This window comes from Mesoplodon densirostris, chromosome 15 (genome assembly GCF_025265405.1).
Source record: "Mesoplodon densirostris isolate mMesDen1 chromosome 15, mMesDen1 primary haplotype, whole genome shotgun sequence".
In the NCBI taxonomy this organism is placed as follows: domain Eukaryota; kingdom Metazoa; phylum Chordata; class Mammalia; order Artiodactyla; family Ziphiidae; genus Mesoplodon; species Mesoplodon densirostris.
In genome coordinates, this window is record NC_082675.1 from 11,247,961 (window position 1) to 11,262,211 (window position 14,251).

The window sequence follows — 14,251 nt, forward strand, 5'->3', positions numbered from 1 at the left end:
TCAACTCTCTGATATTAAGAATAACTTCACTGGCACATATTTTGCAAGAACCATCCCCAACTTTCTTGCCTTTCAGTTTTGTTTATTGCAACTTTTTAAAGCAATAATTATTAATTAAAATACAGTAATCTGAACATATTAAGTAACATAACGTTTTAACGTGTGTGTGTGTGTGTCTGTGTGTGTATCCATCACATGATGAAGTTAGTAAACATATCCGTCACTCCCAAAAGCTTCGTCATATCCTTTTTCAATACCTCCCTAACTTCTTCTCACCCCAGCCCTTTCCCTAGGCAACCACTGATGTGCTATCACTCTAGGTTAGTTTGCATTTTCTAGAACTTTATATAAATGAAATCATAAAGTATTGATATGTTCTCTTTTTTTGTTCTGGCTTATTTCACTCAGCATAATTATTTTGAGATTCATCCATGTTGTAGCATGTATCAGTAGTTCATTTTATTTCTGAGTTGCATTCCATTGTCTGCAGGTACCACAGATTGTTTATCCATTCATCTGTTGGTGGATGTTTGGATTATTTCCAGTTTTGGCTATTAAAAATAAAGCTGCCATTAACTTCCATGTACAGTGCTTTGTATGGACATTTGCTTTCATTTCTCTTGGGTGAATACCTAGGAGTGGAATGGCTATGTCATGTGGTAGATATATGTTTCACTTTTTAGGAAACTGCCAAATAGTTTTCCAAAGTGTTTGTACCATTTTTACATCCCGCCAGCAGTGTCTGAGAGATCCAGTTACTTCAAATCCTTGCCAACACCTGGTATGGTCTGTCTTTTTAATGTCAGCCATTCTGGTAGGTTTGTAGTAGTATCTCATTGGGATTTTAATTTGTATCTCCCTAATGAATAATGATGTTAAGCATCTTTTTTTTTTTTTTTTTTTTTGGCTTAGTTGCCATCCATTTATCTTTCTTGGTGAAGTGTGTGTTCTAATGTTTTTCTCATTTTTAAAATTTGGTTGTTCATGTCCTTTTAATTGAGTTTTGAGGATTCTTTATATTTTATGAATGCAAATCCATTGTGAGATATATGTTTTGCAGAGATCTTCTACTGTGGCTTATCTTTTCATTTTCTTAACAGGGTCTTTCAAAAAGAGTATGTTTTTATTCTAATTGAACCTTTTTTTCCTTTGTGGAGTGTGCTTTTGTTTTTATATCTAAGAAATTCTTGCCTAACCCAAGGTCACAAAGATTTTCTCTTGTGTTTTCTTCACAATTTTTTTAGTTGTATGTTTTACCTTTAGTTCTATAATCCATTTGGAGTTAATTTTTATATATGGTGTCAATATGAATCAAAGATAGACATATGCAATTGTTATGGCACCATTAGTGGAAGATGTTCTCCACTGAATTGCCTTTGCACCTTTATCAAAATTCAGTTGTCCATAAATGTGTGGGTCTGTTTCTGTACTTCCTGTTTTGTTGCACTGATTTATTTGTGTGTATATATATACACGCAAATATATGTATACACATACACACACATACACACCAGTATCACAGTGTCTTGATAACTGTAATCTTAATGATAAATCTTGCAATCAGGTTATGTTAGCCCTCCAATTTTGTCTTCCTTTTTCAAAGTCGTTTTGGTTGTTTTAGGTCCATTGCATTTTCATATGAATTTGAGAATCAGCTTCTCAATTTCTCTTTCTAAAAAATACTCAATATTGAGTCTTCTGACCTATAACCACAGTATAACTTTTCATTATGTCTTTACTTCCTTTCATTATTATTTTGTAGTTCTCAGTGTACAAGTCTTACAGATCCTTTGTCAGATTTATCCCTAAGTATTTCATTTTTTTGATGCTATTATAAGTGATATTTAAAAGTTTAGATATCCATTTGTTCATGTATAGAAATATAATTGAGCTTTCTATATTGATCTTGTATTCTGCAACTTTGATAAACTCACGTATTAGTTCCATTGAATTTTCTACACAGGTGATTATGTTGTTTGTCAGTAAAAGTCCAACTTCTTTCTTTCCAGTCTTGCTACTTTTTACTTCTTTTTTCTTCCCTTGTTGCAATTATAGAACATCCAGCACAATGCTGAGCAGAAGTGTTGAGAGCAGACATCCTTGCCTTGTTCCTGATCACAGGAGGAAAGCAGTTGGTCTTTCACCATTATATTTGACATTGGCTGTAAATGTTTCATAGATTCCCTTTATTAGGTTGGGGATGTTACCTGATATTCCTAGTTGGCTCAAGAATTTTTATCAGGAATGAATTTTGGATTTTGTTATATGCTTTTTCTGCATCTTTAGAGATGATCATTTGGCTTTTTATCAGTTTGTTGAGACGGTGAATTACATTGATTTTTGAGTGTAAACCAACCTTGCATTCCTGTAATAAATTCCACCTAGTCATGATGTATTATCTATTTTATATATTACTGAACTATATTTGCTATAATTTTGTTGTGAATATTTGTATCTATAGTCTTCAAGAATTGTACTCTGTTGCTTTCTTTCTTGTAACGTTTTTGTCTGGCTTTGGTGTCAGGGTAATACAAGCCTCAGAATTAATCCTAGAAAGTATGTCTCCTTTTCAATTTTCTGAAAGAGATGTGTAAAATTAATATTGTATCTTTCTTAGATGTTTGGTTGAATTCACCAATTAAGCCATTTGATTCTGGAGTTTTCTTTGTGGGAAGATTTTAAATTACAAATTCAATTACTTTAATAGATGCAGAGTAAACTTTGTTGATTTGTGTCTTTCAGAGAATTTATCCACTTCATCTAAGTTGTTGAATAATAACTGCATAATGTACAATTTGCATAATATACTCCCTGATTATCCTTCTGATATCTATAGAATCTGTAGTGATGTTATCCCTCTCATTCGTGATACTGGTAATTATGTCTTCTGATCAGTCTGGCAAAGTTTATAAATTTGATTACTTTTATCAAAGAACCAGCTTTGCTTTCATTGATTTTTGTTTTTGTTTTTGTTTTTTTTCTATTTCATTGATTTCTGCTTTAATCTTTATTATTTCCTTTCTCTCCATACTTTGGGTTTAATTTGCTCTTTTTTTCCTAGTTTTTAAAAAAATAATGGAAGCTGAGGTCATTGATTTGAGACATTCTTTTCCAAAACAGGAGTTTATTGCTCTAGATTTCCACATGAGTACTGCTTTAGTGGTATCCCATGAATTTTGACGCCTTCTGCTTTCATTTTAATTAAGATAAAAGTATTTTCTAGTTTCTCTTTTGGTTTATTTTTTGACCCATGGATTACTTTTTATCGTGTTATTTAGTTTCCAGTATTTGGGGATTTTTTTCATATTATCTGTCTGCTGTTGATTTTCTAATTTAACTCCATTGTGTTCAGAGAATATATCTAGTATAACTCAAGTCCTTTTAATTTATTGAGTCTTGTTTTATGGCCCAGAATATGGTCTATCTTGGTAAACGTTCTGTGTGCACTTGAAAAGAATATGTATTATGATGTTTCTGGGTTGAAACATCAATGTTAATAATCATATTTCAATGTCAATAATCAAATTGGTTGATAGTGTTGTTCAAGTCTTCTATATCCTTACTGATTTTCTGTCTATTTGTTCTATCAGTTATTGAGGAAAGGATATTGAAATCTCCAACTACAATTGTGGATTTGTCTATTTCTCCTTGCAGGTAAATCAGTTGTTAATCATGTATTTTGAAACTTTTTTTATTAGGTGTATAAACATTTAGGATTGTTATATTCTCTTGATAAATTGATCCAATCTTTTTATCATTATGAAATAATCTTTGTAATATCTTTGCATTGAAATCCATGTTATCTGATATTAATATAGCTAGCCCAGCTTTCTTTTGATTAGTGTTGTATCTTTTTCCATCCTTTTAGCCTACTTGTGTCTTTTTTTAAAGTGTGTATATAGACACATGTGTACACATGCATGCATATATGTATTTATATTTGGATACACATTTATGTATTAATCTGCTGTCCATACTCAAGTGATAGTATACCTTTTTGTGTATAGTATGATAACTTTACAGCACTGTGCTTCAATTTCTATCCTTCCCAGCTTCATGTTCTTATACGTTTTACTTCTACATGTTAAAAACTCACACTATATTGTTATTTTTGTTTAAACAGTGAGTTATACTTTAAAGAAGTTTAAATAATGGGGGGAAATCTTACATATTTAACCAAATAGTTAACCATTTTCAGTGCTTTTTCAATGTTTTGTAAAGCTCTATTTCCATCTGGTATGATTTTGGCTTATGTCTAAAGGATTTCCTTTAGCATTTCCTATAGTGCTGGTGGTCAGGTCATGAATTCTTTCAGCTTTTGATGTCTAAAACCCTCTATTCTGCCTTCATTTTTCAAAGATCTTTTTACAGGACACAGAATTTTAGTTTGAACTTAGCACTTTAAAAATGTTGCTCTATTGTCTTCTCACTGGTATTATCTCCAGTGAAGAATCTGCTGTCATTGTTGTCCTTACATAATGTCTATACATAATGTGTTTTCTGTCTCTGGCTGCTTTCATGATTTTTGCTTTATCACGTTTTGAGCAAATTATTATGATATGTTTGGTGTAATTTTCCCCATTTTTCTTATTCTCATTCTTGTTCTTGAGCCCCATTGACCTTCTTGGATGTGTGGTTTATAATTTTTATCAGAATTGTAAGTTTTTTTCACTATTATTTCTTCAGATATTTTCTCTGCCTCAACATCTCTCTCTTCTCTTCAGGGACTCCAATTAGATGTATACTAGTCCATTTGAAATTGTTCCACAGCTCACTGATGCTCTTTTTTTTGGTTGTTTATTATTTTGTTTTTTGTTTTTTCTCTGTATGTTTCATATTGGATAGTTTCTACTGTCATATCTTCAAGTTCATAAACCTTTTTTTCAGAAATCTCATCTGCTATTCATCCCATGCAGTGTATTTTTCATCTCAGACATTGTAGCTTTCACCTCTAGAGGTTCAGTTTGTGTCTCTTTATATCTTGACTATCTCTATGTGTTTGATATTTCCTCAATATTTCCTAACTTTTTAAATATATGGAATACAGTTATAATGTTTTAATGCTCTTGTCTGCTAATCTAGCAACTATCATCTTATATCAGTCCTGGATTGGTTTCAATTGATTTTTCTCATCATCATGTGTCATATTTTCCTGTTTCTTGGGATGCTTGGTGAGTTTTTTTTTTTTAGACATTGTGAATTTTACCTTTTTGGATATTAGATTTTTTTAAATTCCTTTAAATATTTGTGAGCTTTGTTCTGGGACACAGTTAAGCTACTTGGAATAATTTAATCCATAAAGATCTTGCTTTTAAATTTTGTTAGGCATCCAGAACAGCACTTAGTCTATGGTAATTTTCTGCTACTTAGACTCTTGTGAGTACTCTAAACAATTCCCCATGAATTATGAGATTTCCTATTCAGGCTAGTGGTAACAGGCACTATTTACAGCTCTTCATGAGCCCTAGGTACTGTTTTCTTTAATTCTTTCATATAGGTTTTTCTTCCACCCTGCCTGGCCTGGCGTAGTTTTCTCACTTGCATGCATAGATCAGTAGTCAGCTGAAGACTTGATGGGAACTCTCTGCTCATCTCCATATCTTCTTTCTGTGCTGTTCTCTTCTATTTAGTACTGTGCCCTGAGAACTCTAGCCATTTTGGTCACGCTGGACCCTCATCTCTGGAGTGCCCCAGGCTCTAATTGGGTTTCCCCACCCCCTACTGTCTGTGCCATGGCCTGGAAACTCTCCCAGGACATTAAATTGGGACAGTTTTAGCTCTCCTTGTTTGTTGTCCCTCTGTCTGGGATCACTGTCCTTCTCTGCCTGATATCCATTGTGTTAAAATACCATAATTTCATGTTTTTCCAGTGTTTTAGTTGTTTCTGGTGGTAGATAATAAATCCAGTCCTGTTACTCCATTTTGGCTGGAAGCAGAAATCCATTCATTATATTTTTTAAGATAAATAAGTTGTGTATTATCAAGCTTACTGATTTTAGTTTATGGTTTTTGCCTCTGATATCTTGCTAAATAACTAAATACTCATCTGCAAATTATTTTAGAAGTTTTTATGATCTCATTTTTTTATTATTTTAATATTATTTTATTTTAAATATCATTTTAATATTTATTTCTTTTGAAAAATCACTTTAGTCTATAGTATGACTTAGTAGTCTGTGTGTGTCCTCCAAATGGTTATCCATAGTACTTAGCTTTAATCACATTGAAGCTAAAATATTCAAGTTTAAAATACATCTTGGTGACTGAAAAGATTTTAGTTCTCATAAATATGGTTCATAGATCTTTATGTTTTTCCTAACAGAAATTTTGTAATTTGCTTTTTTTTTTTTTTGGCATGGTCTCAAAAGGCATGTCTTTGATTTAATCCATTGTTTCTCTTTTCTATTCTCTAAGCAGTGAAGGCAATAGCACTTTTTGAACTTTATGTACTTTGTTGCCTAACAAGTAACTAAATTTAAGTTACTTTTTCAATAGTATTGATATACTGACTTTATGCTTGATTATTGGCATTCATGGCTTGGCAGGATGACTACTCATGATTACAGATGCAGTGTTGTGGGGGAATCCTTTTTCCTGTTTAAAACCTTTAATGCCTACCCATTACCCTCAAGATAAACTCCAAATTTCTTAGTATGGTTTAAAAGAATTATTGTGATTTTCCTTGGCTTATAAAGGAATTTAGTCTTGCCTGACACATAGTAGTGCTTAATAAATGTTAGCTGTTACTATTTCAATATTAATCAGACCAAACTGCTTTTGAAACAGATTTATTGAGATATAATTTTTCTTGTTTTTTTTTAAATTACATTTTATTCTACATGTGTCTCCAAGGAAATCAAAAAGAAATGCAATTAATTTGTGATGTTGGGGGGAAAAAATCTTTGGTTTTACTTGTTCAACAAAAATATCTGAATCAATTATACTTTTATCAACTTTCCCTTCACATCCTAGCATTCTGTTTTGCCATCCACTGTGTATTTCTCACACATATCTATCTCAAAGTTATCTTGAGAGGGAGAGTGAAAACAAAAATCCAGGGGCTTCCCTGGTGGCGCGGTGGTTGAGAGTCCGCCTGCTGATGCAGGGGGCACAGGTTCATGCCCCGGTCCGGGAAGATCCCACATGCCGCGGAGCGGCTGGGCCCGTGAGCCATGGCCGCTGGGCCTGCGCATCCGGAGCCTGTGCTCCGCAATGGGAGAGGCCACAACAGTGAGAGGCCCGCGTACCGCAAAAAAAACAAAAAAACAAAAAAACCCACAAAAATCCAAATTCTAAAAGATAGCGCTTAATCAATGTTAAATCTATCCACAGTTATGTATATTAAACAGAATCGTGTCTATTGCATCCTTATAAGCTTCTGAAAATAAGCATATTTATGCTAAGAAATGTCATTGTAATATACAAATAAATAAAAATTTTCCAAATTTAGATTATTGTAAACTAAAATTAAGCTAATTTGTGATTTAAATGACTATTAGCTCCTTAGAAATCAGTGCTCATTGTTCTTTGCATTTGTCTAAGTAAACTGTCAGGTATGGAAACTTTTAAATACCACTAATGATGCTATAGGTACAAGAGATCACACCTAAAGGAATATACTTCAAAAGCAGAATTATTTTTTCATAAAAAAGATAGCAACTGAATCATAATATATTTTAACACCAATGTTTTTCTCACCAAACTATTCTCTCCAAATCTACATAGTACCAACCAAAAAAAAAGAAAAAGAAAAAGGAAAATTAGTTAGGAAGCTACATACTCCAAAGCACATTGCATGTCTTACCTCTATTGTCAGTCAGGTATCTGGGATAAAATATGTAGTTTCTACATAGACAAAGCTTTCGCCGTGAAAGTAAAGGAAGATCCAGCCGGGCATGCTGGCTAAGTGACATTTTCCAGTTGCCTGTTGCAGTTGTCATTAACTAGAGAAAGTGTCTATGTAACTATTGGTCAGGAAGAATATATACTTCATCTTGCAGTCTTGTAGACTGTTTGATTAACCCATTAATGGGTGGATCAATTCAGAATAATCACCTTTATGTTTCTTTAGTCCCCTTTTGGAAATTTCTTCTTTTGAGGTTTTTTCCCCCTGCGTAACTGATAATTTACCTGTTATTTTTCTTTTCTTCTCCTCAGAAATCTGTTGTTGATATTTTAATTTTCTTATCTTTAATTCCCATTTGTTTTCAATTAGCTAGACAAAAATTCATGGTTATTACCCCTCTCCGTTTTATTTTTTTTTAACTTTTAATTTTATATTGGAGTATAGTTGATTAACAATGCTGTGATAGTTTCAGATGTACAGCAAAGTGATTCAGTTATACATATACTTGTTTCTATTCTTTTTCAAATCCTTTTCCCTTTTAGGTTGTTACATAATATTGAGCAGAGTTCCCTGTGCTATACAGTAGGTCCTTGCTTGTTATCCGTTTTAAGTATAGCAGTGTGTACATGTCAGTCCCAAACTCCCTAACTGTCCTTTCCCCCAACCATTCCCCACCCTGGTAACCATAAGTTCATTCTCTAAGTCTCTCGTGAGTCTGTTTGTGTTTTGTAAGTAAGTTTATTTGTATCATTTGTTTTTAGATTCCACTTTCTCTTTCTCTGACTTACTTCACTCAGTATGACAATCTCTAGGTCCATCCATGTTGCTGCAAATGGCATTATTTCATTCTCTTTAATGGCTGAGTAATATTCCATTGTATATATGTGCCACATCTTCTTTATCCATTCCTTTGTCAATGGACATTTAAGTTGCTTCCATGCCTTGGCTGTTGTAAACAGTGCTGCAGTGAACATTGGGGTGCATGTATCCATTTGGACCATGTTTTTCTCTGGATATATGCCCAGGAGTGGGATTACAGGATCATATGGTAGCTCTATTTTTAGTTTTTTAAGGAACCTCCATACTGTTCTCTGTAGTGGCTGTACCAATTTACATTCCCACCAATGGTGTAGGAGGGTTCCCTTCTCTCCACACCTTCTCCAGCATTTATTGTTTGTGGATTTTTTGATGATAGCCATTTTGACTGGCTTGAGGTGATATCTCATTGTAGTTTTGGTTTGTGTTTCAGATATAATTTTCATACCATACAATTCACCCATTTAAAGAGTACAACTAAAGAGTTTTTAGTATATGAACAATTGTACAACCATCACCACAATGAATTCTAGGACATTTCACCACACTAAAAAGAAAGCCCATACCCTTTAGCTATCACCCCCAACTCTCCTTCACCTGCTAGTCTCTATAACTTTACTTATGCTGGATGTATTATATAAATGGAATCATACAGTATGTAGTCTTTTGTGACTGGCTTCCTTCACTTAGCGTAATGATTCACCTGTGTTGTGATGTGTATCAGTAGTTCATTCCTTTTTATCCCTGAATAATATTCCATGGTATGGATATACCGTATTTTGTTTATTCATTCACCAAATGAACATTTGGATTGTTGCTGAATAATGCGGCTACCAATATCCAAGTTTTTGTGTGGACATGTGTTTTTATTTCTCTTGGGTATATACTGAGGAGTGGGAATTTCTGGGTCAACTTGTAACTCTGTGTTTAAGTTTTTGATGAACTCCCAATCTGTTTCCCAAAATGGCTGTACCATTTTACATTTCCACCAGCAGTGTTGGAGGATCCAAATTTCCCCACATCCTTACCAATACTTATTATTTGACTTTTTGATAATAGCCATCCTAGTGGGTATGAAAATAGTATCTCATGTGTTTTTAATTTTATTTGTCTAAAGACTAATGGTGTGGAGCATCTTTTCATGTGTTAGTGGACATTTCTATATCTTTGGAGTAATATCTATTCAGATCCTTTGCCCATTTTTCTTTTGGATTACTTGTCTTTTTATTATGAATTTCTAAGACCAAGATGCTTTTTATGGATAATATGAATCTGTAATTGCCACCAAACAAAATGTATAATAAGTTAACGTCAAACCTTATTTTTCTACAGGTACTGAAATTTTACCCCCCCCCCAAAAAAAATATTTGTCAATGAGAGAGAAAGCTGACTGGGATATCAAAAGCAAAGGGCTTGCACATACTGGTCATCATGCGGAAAGGGGTGCCAAGGGACCCAGAGATTGCTGACCTGTTCTACAAAGATGATCCTGAAGAACTTTTTATTGGTTTACATGAAATTGGACATGGAAGTTTTGGAGCAGTTTATTTTGTAAGTAATTAAAAATTGTTTAGATCAAATTATGAAAGTTTAAATTCTGTACATTCTAACTATTACTTGTAAAATGCACTTGGTTTTAATGTTTATTCTACAAATTAAATGATTTGTATTCTACAAATTAAATGTCTACAGTAGAGGCAAATAGTCATTGCTGAAGAGCCAGTCCTAGAATTCTAGGCATCATTCAAGTCAATGGTATCCATATCAAATGACTCTGCTGTCAAAGTAGTGCAAAAAAGTTATAAGCTTGAGTTGGAACCCTGTTCATTTCCCTTACACGCCAAGCTCTTTTCTGCCTCAGGGCCTTTATATATGCTATTCCTCCTGCCTAGAAACCTATACATTTTTTCCCCATTCCTGTCTAACTCTTGTTTACCCTACAGGTATCAGTTTAAGTGTTAAATCCATGAGATAGCCATTCCAGTTCAACCCTCCAGCACTAAATTAAGACTTTCTTTATGGTCTCGTAACACCCTATGCTTGTACTTTGTTGCATTTGTCACAGTTATAATTGAATAATTATGTGTGAGATTTTTTGATTCATGTATGTCTCTCTCACTAAATAATAAGCTCCATAAGGACAGGAATTATATCTACTTGTTCATTGGTATATCGCCAATAGCTAGTATAATGTCTGAATAGTAGGAACTCAGTAAATGCTGGATGGATGGATGGAAGGACAAGTGGACATCTACGCAGACAGACTGACAGATTTTTAGTAACAATTGTGTTAAGTCAGTATCTCAGGTTAAGGGATACAAGGCTTAACCCCACTGAGTCAGTTTGAATTCCAAGACTGTGATTATCTTCTGATGAGAAGAGTGAGAAATGACTGAAATGTTAACATAAATCATTCACCTGAAATTCATTGCATAAAATATAGTTCTTTATTTCAATAACCTTAGAAGTTTGCATCATCAAATTAACACATACTTCCTTAAGAGTACTAGTGCATTAAAGCAAGTAATATTTAAGTAATATTACCTATGTCTCCTCCAAACCTGTTAGCAAATAATTTCTTTCTTAATCAAACAGTATTTGACTTTTCTTTTTAAGTGGTCCTTTATGTCCTTCCATCTGGATAGGGCTTATCTTTAGTTGTCCTTCCAAATGAGATTTTATTAATTGCATCTTGAACTCATCCTTTTGTTTCTAGACAAATCTTCAGCCTGAGTTTTCTCAGAATGCTCTTTCGTCCCTTCATGTCTATACTCAGCACTACCACCACTTCTCCTCCCTCACCTCCATCTAATACTTGGCTCCCACTCAAGTACATTTTATCATCAAGTGACCTTCCATTGCTGAAGTGGGTGCTAATTTTCTAGTTAATACCCTCATATTAGTCTTTGGGCTTAGAGTAGCATTTACGGCCCAAAGTCCTATCTTTCTCATTCACTGAGACACATTTTTTTAAAAGGATTTTTTTAATTACAAATATATCATATATACAGAAGTGTGTATAATACATTCACACATATAGTTTAATATATAATTTAAAGAACAATTAAAATGTAAATCCCTTTATAACCACCAGCCAGACCAAGAAATAGAATACTGCCAGCACCCCAGAAGCCCCTTTTTTGTTAGAAGAATCCACTATGCTGAATTTTATGATGATGACTTCCTTATATTTCTTTATATGTACCCACTTACTTCTGTACCCCTAATAATATAATTTGGTTTTGCCAGTTTTGAACTTTTTAACAATAGAAACATTCTGTATGTATTTGGTTGTGACCTGTTTATTTTGCTTAGAGATACTTTCTTCAGTCAATCATCTTTTATTACTTTCCTTCTATTACTGTATAACTAATTCATCATCTCAGAATCTCTCTTGGCCAGAGTCAGAGAGTGGTTACAATCTCTGTTTGACTCTTCTATTTTAAAAAGCAGCCAGACCACTCTCAAAGTTCTCTTTTAGAATAAATACAATAAACCAAGTATGCTTCGAAACTTACTAACATGCCTTTTGTGCTAGGGACAAAATGAGACCTACATTGCTGTAGAAGACCCAGTGCTTTTGGAACTAAGTCCTGTCTGTTTAGCTAGAGTATGGTAGTTCCCGCTTATCCACAGTTTCGCTTTCCACGGTTTTAGTTATCTGCGGTCAACCTCAGTCCAACAATATTAAATGGAAAAATCCAGAAATAAACAATTCTTAAGTTTTAAATTGCGAGCTATTCTGACTAGCATCATGTGAATATGTGTTATTTGTTGATAATGATAGACTAGAGAAATCACAGAAATACCTGGGTGGCTTTGATACTGAAATGTAATCATTAACTATATATTGCCTGTATACAAAAGTGTAGAGTACAGGCCCTTATAAACCCGTAAGGCACTTAAAAAACAGCTTAAAGGGGAATTAACTGATACTTTACTATAAAACTTTAAAAAGCCTTAACCTTTTATCTACAATGGTCACATAGGTAGCACCTTAAAAATGGATTTTCTCACGGGCCACAGTAATATGACCCACGTTGCTCCTCCTGTTGACAGACTCTTCCTCTTCTCACTCATACCATTATAACCAAGAGGACTACCATCTCTTACTTGGACAACTGCAATAACCTCCAAACCGATTTCTGTGCATCCATTCTGGTCTGTCTCCAGTCTTTTGTCCTCACCACAGTGAGCTTGAGGGTTGGTGGAGAGCGGAAACACGTAAATATGATCACATCACCTTTTCTCTGTGAAGCCTTCAGGGGGTCTCCTCCTCTGTTCTCAGGCTAAGTTCAACTTCCCTACTGTAGGCGGCCTATAAGGTCCTTCAGGAGGTGATCCCTCTGTACCTGAACTGTATTCCCTCTTATTCTCATTGCTCTAGTTATTATAGAAAAGTTTTCTTTTAATCATCCATCATAGGATCTTTGCATAAACTCTGCTCTCTGGAATGTTTTCCCCTGCCATCTTCATCTTCTTAACTCCACTTTATCCTTTGTCTCTCAGCTGAGGGCTCATTTATTCAGGGAAGCCTTGCCTGACCTGCCGAATCACATCCCCATTTTTTGGTTCCCAAAATAACACATACCCTTCTTTGTAACACATATCACAGTTACAATTTTATATTAATTATGATTTCATTTTTGCTGTCTATACTACTAGAAGAGAGATAGGCACTAGGCATACTTACAATTCTATCCCTAGCATTTAGCCCAGTACCTGACAAATTTTGAGTACCTGGTAAGTATTTGAATTAGGAAGAATTCAGAGAATTTGGAACTACTAATTAGTACTTTTCATGAGTCAGAATCATATTAGCAAGCTGTAAAGACCAGAGTCTAGCAACCAACATTTTTATACCGCAACACTATAATTCTGTTAGACTTTTTGTAGTTTACAGCTTTTACACAGAACGATGCCAGGAAATATGTTAAAAGTGAATTGTATGCTGGCACGGCTCTTGTAGAATCAATCAGTTGAGAATATATATTATATTCAGAGAAAATTGAAACTATTGATGAAATATCTCTGTGTATTTGGATTTACATAAGTAATTCAGAAATTAGCATGAGTAAAAATGAAATAGTAAAAAACTCTATTAAAGGAAGATAAAAAGGGCTGAGCATGTTCATTTTTGTATTCACTTAAAAGACAACTATAAAGTTTCTAGGGTTCTAGTGTTGCCTTGTTGAACTCAGCATATCATCCATAATCCACCTAAAACAAATAATTTAGTTTTGTTCTTCTGGGTATAAATACCTTTTAGTTTTAGTTGAGGCTTAATAAATAGGGCAAAAGGAAAAGCTTATGTTTAACTTTTATATTTCTCCATAAACTAGTAAAGAGTTGACAATAATCTAAATGTAGCTGAAAATGGTTACAAAAATATCAGAAACACATATGTAGTAAGTTCTCAATAAATATATTTTGAATCAGTGATTTTTTTTTTATTGGAGTATAATTGCTTTACAATGTTGTGTTAGTTTCTGCTGTACAATGAAGTGAATCAGCTATATGTATACCTATATGCCCTCCCTCTTGGACCTCCCTCCCACCTCCACCGCCCCCCATCCCACCCATCTAGGT

The 14,251-nt window shown here is 33.9% G+C and overlaps 1 protein-coding gene across 2 annotated transcripts in view; it reads left to right on the plus strand.

The window, feature by feature from the left end:
• TAOK3 (TAO kinase 3) overlaps positions 1–14,251 on the plus strand; it is a 191,260-nt gene that overhangs the window by 97,518 nt on the left and 79,491 nt on the right. Inside the window, exons 3-4 of one of the 2 annotated variants that reach the window (XM_060118610.1) lie at positions 3,591–3,654; positions 9,995–10,213. In XM_060118610.1, coding sequence (XP_059974593.1) covers positions 10,094–10,213 — 120 coding nt within the window. In that variant the 5' untranslated portion in view covers positions 3,591–3,654; positions 9,995–10,093. The remainder of the gene's footprint in view (positions 1–3,590; positions 3,655–9,994; positions 10,214–14,251) is intronic. The other variant, XM_060118609.1, reaches the window with a different exon arrangement.